This window comes from Uloborus diversus, chromosome 10 (assembly GCF_026930045.1).
Source record: "Uloborus diversus isolate 005 chromosome 10, Udiv.v.3.1, whole genome shotgun sequence".
NCBI classification, from domain to species: domain Eukaryota; kingdom Metazoa; phylum Arthropoda; class Arachnida; order Araneae; family Uloboridae; genus Uloborus; species Uloborus diversus.
In genome coordinates this window covers 44962270-44978820 of record NC_072740.1, presented here as the reverse complement: position 1 = coordinate 44978820, position 16551 = coordinate 44962270, and the positions used below count along the sequence as shown (strand labels likewise).

General features: G+C 33.3%; 1 protein-coding gene across 1 annotated transcript in view; it reads right to left on the bottom strand.

Annotated features, from left to right (window-relative positions):
• The window catches only part of LOC129231351 (lachesin-like), a 283555-nt gene that overhangs the window by 59112 nt on the left and 207892 nt on the right, over positions 1 to 16551 (bottom strand). The window contains exons 4-5 of the mRNA XM_054865643.1: positions 8135 to 8305; positions 430 to 567 (exon numbers count right to left, since the gene is read on the bottom strand). Coding sequence (XP_054721618.1) covers positions 430 to 567; positions 8135 to 8305 — 309 coding nt within the window. The remainder of the gene's footprint in view (positions 1 to 429; positions 568 to 8134; positions 8306 to 16551) is intronic.

Here is a 16551-nt window from a genome sequence, read left to right as displayed (position 1 = left end):
GTTACTTTATCAAGTCGTTCTATGTCTTATCTCTTAAGAACTATGTATGTGCAATTGCACGAATTAGGTTTTTGATATAAATAAACAAGCTGAAAAGCATTAAAAAAATTACTTTTCATTATGCAATTGAGGTTTTCTTGAAGTAAATTTAACACAATGAAAAGAGAATAAGTTAAACGAAACTTATATTAAGGTCCATGTTAAGGACCATGTATGTGCAATTGCACGAATTTGATTTTGATATGAACGCTCATTTATCAGGATTAATAACGAAAAGTTTCATTTAATAAACAAGCTGGAAATCATTCAAAACATTACTTTTTGTTATGAAATTGAGGTTGTTTTTGAAATAAATTTAACACAATGAAAAGAGAATAAGGTATACGAAACTTATATTAAGGCTTTAAACCCATACAGAATTATACTTACAGTGCACATGGAGTATTATTCTACGACTAACAGAGGGCGGTACACCATTGGCTGCTATGCAGAGGTATGCACCCGTATGCAACCGACTCACTCGAGTAATGCTGAGGATTTCCCCTTCATATGTTATAGCATTTGGATCTAAAATAAAAGTTGTTTGGATATTAATTTCATTGTTTCATTTAGCGTAATCATGCCATGCGTATCATACAAAACATTGCAAGCAGTTTGAAACTCATACATCATAAGCATAAAAATTACTCATTATCTTAGCAATTGAATGAACGCCGAGACATAGCTGGGTTTAGTTCAAGGTCTGAAAATACTTCTTGATATTGTTTCATGGAGTGAAATTCTTTATGGAGGAGAGAATTATATGAAAATAGCAGACCGTAACAGCGATCAATTGCAGTAAAAGGGTACTTTCTAAGCATGAAATGCAAGATGGTGGGGAAAGAAGAGTGTAGGAGAATGTGGGTCCAAGTGAAAAAGTTAAGCTACTTAAAAAATTTCAAAGTGAAAAAAAGTGGATATTTGTTGAAAATTACAGTAAAATTCATTTAAAAAGTAAACGAACAGTAAGACGATTCGAAAATTATAAAATACACATTTTATGGCCGACATTAGTTTCTAAAACATTCGTTCCTAAAATTTCCCGTTTTGAAAAATATTTCAATACCAGGTTCACACCGTAGGTTCTAAAAGTGGTCACAATCTACATTTTTCAAATAAAAAAAAATCTCAAAGATAATTAAACTTGACATGTACTACTAAATGTTAAAAAAAAAAAAAAAAAATGCGTAAAAGGAATGAGCTAAACAGAAAAATCATCAAAATCTGCCTTTTTATAATATATATAAACGCAGTTTTCTCAAAGCATAATTCCCTTTATACATAACCAAAGACGAACTTCTCCTTGTACTGACACTGCGATTTCTAGCAAAAACATATTATGGATTATTAGTGTGGCGAGGACAAGTTTCTTTCTTTGCACCTGCTGGTAAGAAAAACACTTTTATATTAGTGTAAACAAGTAGTGACACATTGCTTCCTTTGAATTCAAACTCGATCGGTAAAGAAAGCACATTTGCATGATTCATTTATAGCCCTTAATAATAATAATAACAATGCGCAGTAAGGAAAAAAAAAGCTTCTTTTCGATTCTTATTCATAATAATCCCACTAAATTCATACATTCCCTCTCCCATTACGTCCTATTTTTTTGTCTTCTCATCTAGGGCACTAAATGAATTGACTGAACGAAAACTAGCTTTTTATGATAATAATAATAATGATAACAACATTGCGCGGTAAAAAAATACTGCTTATTGTCCTTTCTGATGTAGATGACCCCCCAAATCTAAATACGACCATCCCCATATTTGCCAACCTTCGGGGAAAAAAGAAGATTCTACTAGATGTAGTATATACACTCCTGTTTGTGAAAATTGCAACACCACGAAGGACTTACACGAGTGAGCTGAAAATTGCAGGAAATGTAAAGTAGGGCATGATATGCAAATGATTAGAATTGCAGACCGGTAGCGCTAGCGTATGCTGAGCAGCGCCTTCTGAACGGCGGAACGAACCGAATATAAATAGACGGCTGTAGCGAGGCGTGTATGATTATCAGTGGTTTTATGCTAGAGTAAACGTTAACTGAATCTTTACTATGCCTCGTCGACGAAAGAAAGCGAAATTTGAGCAAATTTCGGAGTTTGAACGGGGCAGAATCGTCGGCCTTCGTGAAGCTGGATTGCCTTATCGTGCAGTAGCCGCTCGTGTGCAGCGTAACAGCAGCACAATCATGCGTGTTTGAAAGCAGTGGACGGACGAGGGTCGGACAGCTTGGAAATCCGGGAGTGGACCCCGAAATGTGACGTCAGCTTGTGATGACAGACACCTGGTGCATATGGCGCTGACGGACCGCACAGCTTCTTCTAGACAATTGGCAGCACAGTGGTCAACGGCTACAGGTGTTTCATTGTGTGCTTCATCAATTCGGAGACGTCTGCTGCAGCGTGGGCTGCGAGCAAGGATTCCTTTATACAGGATTCCTCTCACGCAAAACCATCGCCGCCTGCGGCTGCAATGGGCCGATGTGCATAGGAGCTGGCGTGCTGATTGGCAGCAGGTCGTCTTTTCTGACGAATCTCGCTTCAATTTGTGACACCATGATGGCCGAATTCGTGTCAGGCTCTATGCTGGTGAACGGCACATTCCGGAGGGCATTATCGAACGCCACAGTGGACGAACACCCGGAGTTATGGTCTGGGGTGTCATAGCATATCATGGAAGATCACAATTGCTACGAATTTTGGGCAATTTGAACAGTACCCGGTACATAAACGAAGTTTTACAGCCCCAAGCTATTCCTTTCCTGCAACGATTGCCAGTTGCTGTATTCCAGCAGGTTAATGCCCGTCCGCATGTCGCCAGGACTGTCAAATCCTACCTTGATACGCAGCAGGTATAGCTTGTTCTTTGGCCTGCATGTTCCCCGGATATGTCACCGATTAAACATGTGTGAGATTTCGTTGGGCGGCGTCTCGCTCTTTATCCTTGTCCTGTTGCTTCGACAGACGAACTTTGGTTGCGCATACAAACAATATGGAATACTCTTCTGCAGGCAGATATTCAAACTTTATTTCACTCCATGCTGAGTCGTGTAGCAGCTCTTATTGCGGCGCGTGGTGACCACACAAAATACTAATTTCTACCTCTTTTTATTGTTTGTTTGTTTTGAAAATGTAATCATTTATTTGTACCATTACCACTCAACTGTGTATTAAGTTTCATTCAACTATGACGCTTCCTTCATGGTGTTGCAATTTTCACAAACAGGAGTGTAGATCACTCCCCAGCGACATATTTCACTTCAAAGTTATTACATTAAGTTATTACATTATGCTTTTAAATGAAATAGAATTTTTTTTGTTAATTGGTAGCAGGGCGATAAGTACAAAATACTGCAAATGAAAAATCAACGCTTAGAATTCGGTACATTCCTCAATCTCCACCAAAATAGTAACAACAAAAAAATTAATAAATAAACTCAGGTGTAAAATCATAAATGAATTTTAAAAATTAAATATAAAATAAGTAGGTATAACATGTTAAAATAACTTCAAACTTTTAAAACAACTGAAATATTTTCAAGACGCAAAATAATCTAAATCTGCTGCAATTTTCAACAAAGCATGTGTTTCGTTGAACATGCACGTGTGAAAATTTTCCAAAAATAAATTTTAACAAAACGAGGTATTAATTGGTAAAATTCGTATGAGTACAACACTTGCACAAGAAGTACTTCACAAGTTGTACAACGAATGCACAATTTCTTCGTTACAATGAATTTTTTGAAATTAAAAAAAGGGGGGGGGGGATTTTTCTAAAAAAGAAAGAAAAAAAAACCGTTTTTTTTTTTGAAAATAATCGGATTTGTCTAGGAGAAAAAATCCAGTTTTGGCAGCGACAAATAAAAACGAGACAAAAAGAGTACACGGCAGGTATTGGTATGCCTTTTTGTGGCTTACCTACATGCTATTCTTTGGGAAAAAATGGCGCAGAATCGCACAAAAATGCAGTTTTATCGCAAGTTGGTCCAGAAAACTTATTTTTGCGCTTTAACGAACGAAAAGCTTCTGAGAAACGAAAAAGTGGTCAGCAATGAACGCTATCTACTGAAGTTTAGGATTAATCCACTGGAGTTAGGGTTAAAATTTCAACTATCAAAATATCACTAAACTGGCAATTGCTTCGTTCAAATGTTGAAGCAATTTTCACCCGTCATACTTTGATTTTCCAGTATTTTAACAGTTTTTATTGCATTTTTTTTCCTTTTCAAGATGCTAATTTCTTATTTAAAATACGGAGCATGAAAGTACGCTATATTATATTACTAAGTCGGGTATCCAATTATCAATGCGTAAAATAGGTTTGTAGAATGTTTAATAATGTCTGTGAATGAACTAGTTAAAAAAAAAAATATCATCCTTATCTTTAACTGTCACATCGATTAGTGTTTCTTGATTTGTATTGTTAACGTTACAAAGCAAATTGAAGTATCGTCAAGAACTGATTCAATGTTTTTACAATTTCAAGACAAGTTGACTTAGGATTTAAAGATAGAGTGTTAATAACAAGCAGTCAAAATTGCATAAATCGATCAAACATAGTTTTCTCTGAATAACTGTAAATTACTCCAAGAATCCACAAACTATAAAGAAATCTGTGAAATAGAATTCAGTGACCCTTCTATAAGATAAGACCCATATATAATGATTGTATTACAAAGGACTGATAATAATATACATTAAAAAATAGCAAGTTTATCCTCATATATATATATATATTAGCCAATTCACTGATCAAGTAACGCTCCTGACGTCATCAAAAATAAAACTCGCGCCACAGCATGATATTTTGATAATATTTTTTGGTAACGTTCGACATGCAATGAAACGCTTTGTTTTGACAAGGCTGAACTGGATCCGGTAACTTAACTGCTTTATTGGAAAGACTAATTTTAGAAGAATGAAGTAACGAAAAAGTGGTCAACAATTAACGCAATCTATTGGAGTTTAGGGTTAATCCACTGGAGTTAGGGTTAAAATTTCAACTATCAAAATATTATCAAACAGGCAATTGCTTCGTTCAAATGTAGAAGCAATTTTCACCCGTCATACCTAGACGGGCGATTTTATAGTTATTAATAATTTCATAAATGATAAATAACGTTTAATTGCTTTGAATTAAGAATAATTTATTTATTAAGAGTGAATAAGATGAAATAGGAGAACAGACATCGAATTTATGTATCATGTTAACACGTAATTTTCCCGTTTGACTTACGACTGCAATAAAATAGGAATGGAAAAGAGGGAACGACGAAAATAGCTAGAATAAGAAACCTGATCCTCTTATTTAAACAAAATGTCTGTTACTCGAAACACTGATTAATTTGTTCTGCTTGACTGTAATTTCAGAACGTGCTTTAACAGCAAAATAATGTTAACTGAGATGGCAGTCTAGCAAGAAACAGCTTAGAGTATGCAACGTTTCATTTAAGCTCTCAGAAGCATTCATTTAGTAAATAAAGCTTAATTTCAATTTGACTTTACTTCCGATTCGTGTCTCATAATTTCTTAGAAAATTAAGTTTATATCTAGCAATAAGATAAGGAATTTTCCTACTTTTAATAACACTGATGTAACAAAAATATTTGAAACTTTTTTTTTTAGGTGATATGAAATTTAAAATTATGTGTTTAATAAATAAAAGTAAGAAACATTGCTTCTTTTCTGGTTTAAAACTATAACTTACAGAGATGCTGTTACATAAATTGAATAGCAAAGAAACACTTAACCATAATGTTACGAGTTCAGCCAGTTCAGGAAATTCTTTAAATGACGACACAGTTCTTGAGAAAAAAACACAGAAGATTTATTTACAACTATTGTACAAGAAATATCGTTAGCAACTACTAAATTAACCATAGCAATTAGGCAAATTAACACCGTAAACGCAACGATGGCACATCCAAATACGCAAAAACACAGCGCAAAGGCTAATACACACAGAGCTAAATACATACTCTCAGCGCAACGGCTCTCAAATATTCCAGAAAATCCTACACCGTTCTACCACTTTCTCATATTTTCTTTTTATTCCATTCACAAATATTATCATTCAGAAAGGGGGCACCGTATACTTCAGTCGAATGTTAGGGGGTTGTATGTGCATTACAAGAAACTATTTACAGGTTACGTTACTAAGATAATTTTAGATGAAAAATAATGGAATAAACGCCAAATTTGGCCAGATTATAACAAATTAATCACAAAAATAATTACTATTTACAGAATTTGTAACAATAATTTAACTCTTATAAATTCATATTTTTGTTAAAAACTTTGGAACAAGCCATTAACAACCTTTTTATAAAAGTATTTTGCAATTCAGGAGTCTCTAAACTGTTTTGTTCATTGATCCCAAAAAAATTCCCTCTTCTTTCTTATTGGCCCCCTCAAAAAATTTAAAAAAAAAACAAATCTTTTTGCTAACGAAGTGATTTGATTTATTTTGAAGACATGAAATCGCTACATAAATTAAAGAGAAGAAGGTAAGTGCTTCACAACGCTTGTAGTAAGAGCAATAATTGTTACGAAATTTGTTTGCGCAATCGCGTCTACGCTCAATTCATTTCTTTGTCATAAAAAGAAATTGATCGTTAAATATATTAACTGTGTGTATCAATGTTAAAGCACAGCTAATATGACTGAATCCATATTAACTATATGCGAGTTTTGAAATACAATAAAATCCCGTTACAACGATCTTCAAGGGACCGCAAATTTTGTTCGTTGTTACGGGAATTTCGTTGTAATGGAATTTAAATAATGTAATTTCAACTATATAGGGACTGAAAATATATTTCGTTGAAATGGAAACTTCGTTGTATTGGTATTCGTTGTAACGGAATTTCACTAAGGGAAAGACCGCCCTGCTAAGTCTTGGATATATTTGCTCAAAATTTATTTTTGTCCGAAATTTAATTCGCTTATACTATGAAACTTCAAACTAAAAACATGTTTATGATTAAAGTGAAAAACCAACGTAAATAAAGCAACGTAAATAAAATACAGCATGTAGCTATTTCAATTCTTTAATGGAGCCTTTTCATAAGCGCAAAAAGCTCACCAACACAACCAAAAGTCGTGAGAGAGTTGGTTTTCTACTTTAATCATACTGTAGCACAAAACTTATATGATAATGTTTCATAAAAACGCGTTTTAAACAAAAATCGTATTTATTTCGATTAATAAATGAGTGATTGAATAGCAGTGGTATTCATCGACCTTAATCGACCCCTTATTATACTATATCTGCCCCCTCGATCTCAATATCTACCACTTTGATGATTCCTGGTGTAAAAAAAAAAATAATAAAAATAAAAACTGGTAGAACTTTTATGGTTCTACTTAAAAATAAAAAACAGGTCTAATCAGTGAACAACCGCAATATTTTCTAGGCGTTATCCTTTTGGAATTGTAAAGAAGGAAATAACTGTAGTCGATTCATTTAAGAAAAACAAAAACACTAAAAAAGGTTACTAAAATAGTTTACGAGCTATTTATTCGCTGGGATGTGTTGTCACACTGATTTGACATTAAGTTTTTTTTTTTCAAGATTTTTTTAAAATAAAAACAATTATTCAATAAAAACAAAAAACCCGACTGCGTAAAAACCAAAAAGACTAAAAAGTAAAAAATGTAAGCCCAGTAGTTTAAAGTGTTATTAAGTAATACTGAGTAACTACACCAATCAAATAGTTTTATAATCGATACACACATAAGACAAATCATAAATTCAAAAGCACAGTAGAAAGATCAACAGTCCGGCCCATTCCTTTTTGACCAATCAAGAAACCCTGTAAAATTTGAATGGACCTCGACTGTTGATCCTTCTATTCTGCTTTTGAATTTATGATTTCTCTTATGTGTGTATATCGATTATAAAACTATTTCAATGGTGTAGTTATTCAGTAGCACTTAAAACCATTCTAAACTACTGGGATTATATATATATATTTTAGTTTTATTTGGTTTTTATGCAGTCGAGTCTTTGGTTTTCATATAATAATTATTTTTATTTTACACTTTTTAGTTAATTAAATGATTTATGTTAATCAAATAAATAGATTCACCTGTAAATTTTTTCCCTTGCCAAGCTCCTAACGGAATTGGTTCATTATCTTCTCTTCTCCAAGTTATATTTGGCGTTGGGTATCCTACTGCTTTGCAAGTGAGAGTGACATTTGCACCTTCTCTTACGATTACGTCACTGCTGCTTCCTTCGTCCAATATGTCTGGAGGTACTAGTATGGAAACAGAAAGTACAAATTATGATAAAAAATGATTTTTTTGAATATGACGGTTAAAGTATGAAAACTAGGGTTATGAATTAATTTTTTTTTAATTTGCAGATCAATTATTTATTTATTTATTTTTTTGATGCAGAGTCAGAAAATAAAAATTATTTTGCTCAATTTTTTTAAAAAAAGTCTCTGGATTACCACTAACTCACACTTATTATTAAATATAATATTTTGACAAAACTATCAACATATTTTGTCATCCCTTTTATCGAAAATGGCACTATGACACTACTTTTTTAGTTGCTACAGGTTAGTACCTTACGTTTAAGACAGTAAACTTGAAACGGATTGGGCGGGATTTTTTTTTTTTTTTGAGCTGCAATATAATAGTTGTTTCGAAATCAAGACACAAAAGCTCATCAATTATAATCACAGAAGATAAAAACGAGCTGATGTGTGCATCACATGACTTCCTTTTACTCCAATTAAATGTCATTTTCTCATTATTGGCAGTTTTAATGTGATTCAACAGTTTACTCTCTAAATATCAATAAACAGTGGCCAAATTGAAACCAGATTAAAAATAATAATAATAATAAAAACTGGCAAAATTTGTCGCCAAGTTGGCGACAAAACTTGGTGACCAAAAGACTGGCGATACATCGCCAAGTGTCTGCCAAATTATAACACCACTTGAGTTCACATCGAAATTAATAATGATTTCCCCCCCCCCAAAAGGGGCAAAAGACCCCCTTTGGAGCATCCGAATGCAACCAAAAAGGGAGGTGCACAACTAGACCTCACTAGGAGTCTAAGTACCAAATTTCAACTTTCTAGGACATTCCGCTCTTGAGTTATGCGACATACATACACGCATGCGCACATACATACGTACATACAGACGTCACGAGAAAACTCGTTGTAATTAACTTGGGGATCGTCAAAATGGATATTTCGAGTGTCTGTTCGTTCCTAGGCATATATCCACGTGTGGTCGGGTTGAAAAATAAACTCAACATTCATTCGGGGGTGAGCAAAATGGAAATTAAGGCCGATTTTTGAGTGAAAATTTTTTCGCGAATACAATACATCCTTCTTTGTAAAAGGAAGTAAAAAGGCATTAAAATTTAATTCATAATACCAGTGAACACAATAAGGGACACCAGGTACAATTGACACACATTTTACCTTCTGATTTTTCAATTTCTTTTTACTAATGCTACGTACTAAAATAAAATTTCAGACAATACTATAACTATTTTCCTATCAAATAATGATTCCAACATATTCGTTGATGTAATTTACTTCACATAAAAAGAAACAACTTCAAAGTGTATCAACTATACCTAACGTGGGTCAAGTTGATACACAAATGAATACGCTCTTATACTGACATAGCAACGAAATGAAGTTTTTAGGGTTTTTTTACTTCCTTTTACAAAAAAGGAAGTATTGTATTCGCGAAAAAATTTTCACTCAAAAATCGCCCTTAATTTCCATTTTGCTCACCCCCAAATGAATGTTGAGTTTTTTTTTCGATTCGACCACATGCGGAAAAGTGCCTAAGAATGTATAGACACGCGAAATATCCATTTTGACCATCACCGAGGTAATTACAACGACTTTTCTCGTGACGTCTGTATGTATGTGCGTATGTGTGTATGTGCGTATGTGCGTATGTATCTCGCATAACTCAAAAATGGTATGTCCTAGAAAGTTGAAATTTGGTACATAGACTCGTAGTGGGGTCTAGTTGTGCACCTCCCCTTTTGGTTGCTTTCGGATGTTCCTAAGGGGGTCTTTTGCACCTTTTTGGGGGGAAATCATTGTTAATATCAATGCAAACTTAAGTGGTGTTATAATTTGGTAAACACTTGGTGACGTATCGCCAAGCTTTTGGTCGCCAAGTTTTTTCGCCAACTTGGCGACGATTTTTTTTTTTTTCAATTCCTCTTTTGTGGCGCAAATTGTATTACGAAAAAATTTTCACTCAAAAATCGACCTTAACTTCCATTTTACTTACCCCCGATTGAATATTGAGTTTTTTTTTTTCGACTCGACCACACGTAGATAAGTGCCTAAGAATGTATAAACACGAGAAATAACCATTTTGACGATTCCCGAGTTAGTTACAACGAGTTTCCTCGTGACGTCTGTATGTACGTATATATGTGCGGATGTGCGTATGTATGTCGCATAACTGAAGAACGGTATGTCCTAGAAAGTACGTACACTCCTAGTGGGGTCTAGTTGTGCACCTCTCCCTTTTGTTGCATTCGGGTGTTTCTAAAGGGATCTTCCGCCCCTTTTGGGGGGGGGGGGTAATCATTGTTAATTTTGATGTGAAATCAAGTGGTGTTATAATTTGGCGGACACGGCGATATATCGCCAGACTTTTGGTCGCCAAGTTTTGTCGCCAACTTGGCGATAAATTTGGCGAGTTTTTTAAAAATCTGTATTAATTTGGTCACTGTTGGTGATATTTAGAGCGTAAGATATTGAATCACATTGAAATTGCCAGTAATGGGGAAATGACATTAAATTGGAGTAAAAGGAAGTCATGTGATTCACACATCAGCTCGTTTTTACTTCCTTTTACAAAAAAAGGAAGTATGGTATTCGCGAAAAAATTTTCACTCAAAAATCGGCCTTAATTTCCATTTTGCTCACCCCCTAATGAATGTTGAGTTTTTTTTCGATCCGACCACACGTACATACGTACCTTGTGGTTTTTCTCGTGACGTCTGTATGTTCGTATGTATGCGTGTATGAGCGTAGGTATGTCGCATAACTCAAGAACGGTATGTCCTAGAAAGTTGAAATTTGGTATGTAGACTCCTAGTGGGGTCTAGTTGTGCACCTCCCTTTTTGGTTGCATTCGGGTGTTTCTAATGGGGTTTTTTCCACCTTTTTTTGGGGGGAATTCATTGTTAATTTCGATGCAAAGTCTAGTGGTTTTATAATTTGGCGGACACTTGGCGATATATCGCCAGTCTTTTGGTCGCCAAGTTTTGTCGCCAACTTGGCGAAAAATTTGGCGATTTTTTTTTAATATTTAAATCTGGTTTCAATGTGGCCATTGTTGGTGATATTTAGAGAGTTAACTCTCGAATCACATTAAAATTGCAATAATGGAGAAATAACATTAAATTGGTGTAAAAGGAAGTCATGTGATGCACACTTCAGCTCGTTTCACACGATACTTTAATATAACACAATATGCTCGAAGATTTCATCTGAGTCAGATGGTAATCGTAAATTTGATTTTCATTTAATACAAACACGAATGGATATCTCTACCGAAATACGCTCTTTCAAATATTTCAAAATGAATTTCCTTCTTTTGAATTTCTTCTGCCATTTCTAGACATTTCTGGGAAAGGAAAAACACTTAAAAAGTGTAATTATTACACGGTATCAACTTGACCCAAGCATAATTTATCAGTTTGATCTAACAACGCTATTACGTTAACTCAAAAAACAGCTTCAAGCAAAACAATTTCTATTACAAAAATCATGCCTCCTATTCAAAGAACACAGTAGTATCTTGCTTAATATGATATAATTACTGAAACACCCTATACGACGCACAGTGGAGTATTTGACTGAAAATCCTGGCCAAAACTAGTTTGAAATTTTCACCCTTCTGAAGGCGACATCCTTGTGTGCGTTTGTGCGCTGTACGGCGAAGCTATCCCACTTATAGACATGAAACTTGGTATACAAGTTGTCTGAAATGTCTAATGTTACAATTTGAAACTCGATTTTTAAAATTTGAATTAGAAAATGAAATATTTAATATTTTATCCACGGTTTAGACTTTTGCATGTTTACGACCGTAAAAACGATCCTAGTAAACGTAGAAAAAAACCCTATGCATCACTAGATAGGAAAAATAATTTTCTTCAAGATTATGGTTTGTTTGAAGTTCTAACGTAATGAACCGAATTTCTAAGAATTTACAAAGGGAGGTCACTTTTTCGACTTTTTTCAATTATTCAATCTATGTAAACTAAAATTCTTGCATCCAATATTCTAATAATGTTATGGCTCTGAAACTTTTTAAGGAAATAATATAAACACCTTACCTTCATCTACAGCGAAAACGGTGAAGTTATGTTCTTTCACTGATTTATAATGAATTTTTTTTCAATGAGTTGAAATAAAAATTTTCAATAATTTTCACTCGATCCGAAATGAATGCCACGGTTGGCTCTTTGCCAATAATGCTTAGACAAGTGATAAGTAAACATGTTCTATGCGAATTGCTGTTTTCCTTTGAAGATATGTAATTAAGTGCACTGTTCGAGGGGGGAAAAGAGCAAAAAGCGGTTAAAAAAATCCTAGTATTCTGTACCAAAACACTAATTTGAAACCAAAAAAATAATCAATTTCATTCTTTTCGTTTGGTTTCAATTATTAAAACCATGAGTTAATCATGCACAAAAAGAATTAAAGACAAGAGTTTCGGGGTTACAAATAACCTTTTTTCTATTGAAAAAAAAAAAAAAAATGAACTAGGATATTATAACTGTAAAAACACTCGAAAATGGATATTCAAAAGCTCTTTGTTTTTGAATTGTATATATTGTACTCGTACCTTGGGTCGATCCTTAGTTTTACATCGTGTGATGTGTCCCGCTAAAAATTGTACGAACAAATTTGGAACTAAAATTTTATATAACTTTAATTTCACAATGAGTAGGTAAAATGTCTTAAATATGGACAGCTCGCTAGCGCAGGAACGTTAGGAGACAATTACAATCGTCTCCTAACGCTAGCAAGTGTGTGGGGGGGGGGGGATTTCCCCCTTTTTTCTACGTATAAGGAGGAAAGACCCCCTCCCCCGGCACATTATTTGCAGCAATGAGCTGAAAAAATATAAATATTTATTTATTTTATCTAAAATCTGTCTCAATTTTAAGGAAGAGCAAATTTTCTTAGCGAGATCACAAAATAATTTAATTTATTAACTCATTAACGTACATGAGAAAATTAACATAACTGAAGGCAAACACATGTTTTAGGGGTGCAGTGAATATCTTTAGCGATGCATAAAGGTAAGCGTTTTCGAAATTAATTGGATGATTCTCATTCCATAACTTACATCTTTACACATTGATGAAGCGGTTTCTCATAACCATGAAACTCGTGTCTGAAATTTTATTGTTGTTTGTGCGCTCAAATATGTCGATCTTTTCATTCAGTAGTACTTATGATAACTTTTTTGCAAATTTATTAAATCTTTGTAGGTAAATTCAGTTTAAAATCATGACTTGTCACAAAAAGATCGGATTATGGATTTTTTTTAAAAAAATCATTTAAAAAAAGGGCAGTTGTAGGCGGAAGATTTTTTTGCTGAAATTAGCACTAGAGACTTTGCCAAATACGATGCAACTTTCAAAACAGCCCGACCATGCCCGACACCCATTTAAAAAGCTTTCTCTAGTTATAAATTAAGGCGAAAAGCCTTTAAAAATCTCACGTACCAAGTTTTCTTTATTTTTTTCACTAAAAGAAAATAAAAATATTTACTTTGATTTATAATTAGCACTAAGCCCTGACATTTCTTTATACCGTAAAATTGGTTTGGTTCAATTCCATTCATTTGGAAAGCCACAAAAAAATCTACATTGAAACGTAATAATTAAGCTGAAACGTAACAAAAAAGCGAAAATTCTTATAGAAATCTCATTTTTCACTGAGGCTATGAGCAATTGTATGTGATTCAAGTTTCCAAAACAGGTGCCGATCGATGCACCAGTTAGTCAACTATCATGGAATAAATTTTCATAAAAATCGGGTAAATTTTTAATTTTGGACTTTTGGCCAGGATTTTCAGTCAAATACTCCACTGTGCGACGGTTGAAAACAAATCATAAAAATTTGCTTTTGTGCTCAAAAACGTTTCTTTACGAATAACTCACAAAAAAAAAAAAAAAAAAAAGACGCGTTCTCTACTTGCTTACGTAGGACGGATGAACATAAGCTGGTTGCTTACTCCACAATGATTCAAAGCACATACGTAGTCGAAAAATAAATACCCTTGTATCAACTTACTTCTGTATCAACTGGACTCGGTCTCCCCTAATGTTTACAGTAAGTGTGTTAAAAGAATTAGTTTTATTATGGAAAATGTACTTCGTTATGCTTGTTGTGTTTTTAATTAAGACTTGAGGAACTGCTTGATACCGGAGCAAAAGCGGAGAAGTTTTCACGATTTAATTGCTTCCTTTTTATCCCTTGGCAGCTTTAAGATAAGAAAACTGCTCGACTGCTCACCCTCTCCCCCCGCCCCTCAAAAATGTATTTAATTAAGTATTTACAATTACTCTCATTAAATACATGGTGTTGCCCAATGATATCCCATTGCGGGAAATTAAAGAATAAAAATCTTTGAAACTGGCAAAAGTCTTAGCTTTTTTTGCATTAAATATAGAGTTAAAAGTCTATTTTTTTTCGTTGACATTGTAGAGATGATTTTTACACCGAATTTTTAAAACTCAGGAGAAATATTAATTCGAGAATTATAAAACTTCAGATTGTTACTCTTAAAAGATTTATTTAGTCTCATTTATCGCCAAGAGATTGCATCATCGTGATGCTAAGAAAAAGAGTAAGGAAAGGGGGGCACATATGAACATGTTTTGTTTGACTAGATAAATTCGCAAAAAAATCTTGAAAAATTGTCATATAATAAGAGTTCTAGTCCTACCTCTTGGCCAAACTTTTAGAGCAATGAGCCATTTTATATTTCTGTGGGGACAACTTAATTTTAGCAGGTGCTGTATATCATATTTTCACTGTCACGTGGTAGCATATTTTAAACTAAATGACAAGCCAAACTTAATTCTTGCAAACTATTACATGAATGTTCTAGTAATAATGTAACAGTGTTCACATTTAATATATTAAAATAAGAATTCTTTATTTTTGCGAGTTATTTTTAAGGTAAATGATGGGGCACTTGTGAATATACGAGTAACATCTAGGGGTACATGTGAACAGTTCCCATATCTTCTTCGCAATATTAATATCAGTGTAGAGTATTAAATGTGTTAAAAATATGTAAATATTTATAACTATTATTTTTCTATAATCAGTTTGTAAAGTTATTGTTAATAATAATTATTATTAAAAATTTATTTATTTATTTTTACTACAAAGATGGACAACAATTTAGGATTATAATAACACATAGAATAAAAATATACAAAATAGTTTTATTTAACTCAAATCAGAAGTTAAAAATAATTTTTAAATACATTATCATACTCTGTATGAAGTTGAAAAGAAATATATACCAAAAGTATTTTTTACATAATAAAATATTTTTTGTACTATGTAGTCTTATAAGTTTTTTTTTCTTGTCTTTAAACAGGCTACGTGACTTTAAAATTTGACAGTGAGCAGCGTAATATATTTCGGAAAAACACATATTTTCTTAATAAAAATTACTGCACAACTCAAATCAACACAGTAGGTTGTAAAACATTCAATGTAGTTGGTATATGCGCATAATGTTTCTTATAAAAGAGATTTTCTTTGAAACATGATACTTGTCCTGCATTTGAAAATCTTGTTCGCATGTTCGATTCTTGTTCGCACCAAGTTTGATCACCCCTATCCCCCCTATAGGGACGCATGTGAACAATTGAAGACATTTCTTTTTTAAATAGCAGAAATTAAAGAAATAAATTTTAAAAAATCAAAAAACAATCCGTGACACTAAGAATAGACTAACCAACCATGGGGGCGTTTTTGCGCTGAGAAATAGATAACATTTTTTGAAAAATAAATGAATGAAAAAAATTGTTTAAGTGTGCCACCCTTTCCCCTATGTTCAATTATAACAGAAACGGTCATTTTCATGTCAAAACATAAATAAATAAATACATAGAACTATGAAGCTTTGCTATTCATGCATCGCAAAAATAATTTTTCTCTTTTTTAACAGGAATGATTTAACTGTACCGTTTAGTATTAAGTCGTAAAAAAATCTACAAGCAAAGTTTATGTTTCTTACTTCAAAAGTTGTGTATAAGAGCAGCATTGGAAGCATTTTTTGAAGAGTTTAATATTTTAGATAATTATCTACAGAGCTTACTTATTTTATATAATTATCGATCATTATTTCAGCGCAAGTTTTTGAAAGTTTCTTAAGAAACGTATCATTATTTCCGGAAACAAATAGAAACAACGTTCTTGTTACTAAAAGCAAAATTGTTATTTTCTTGAAAAAACAG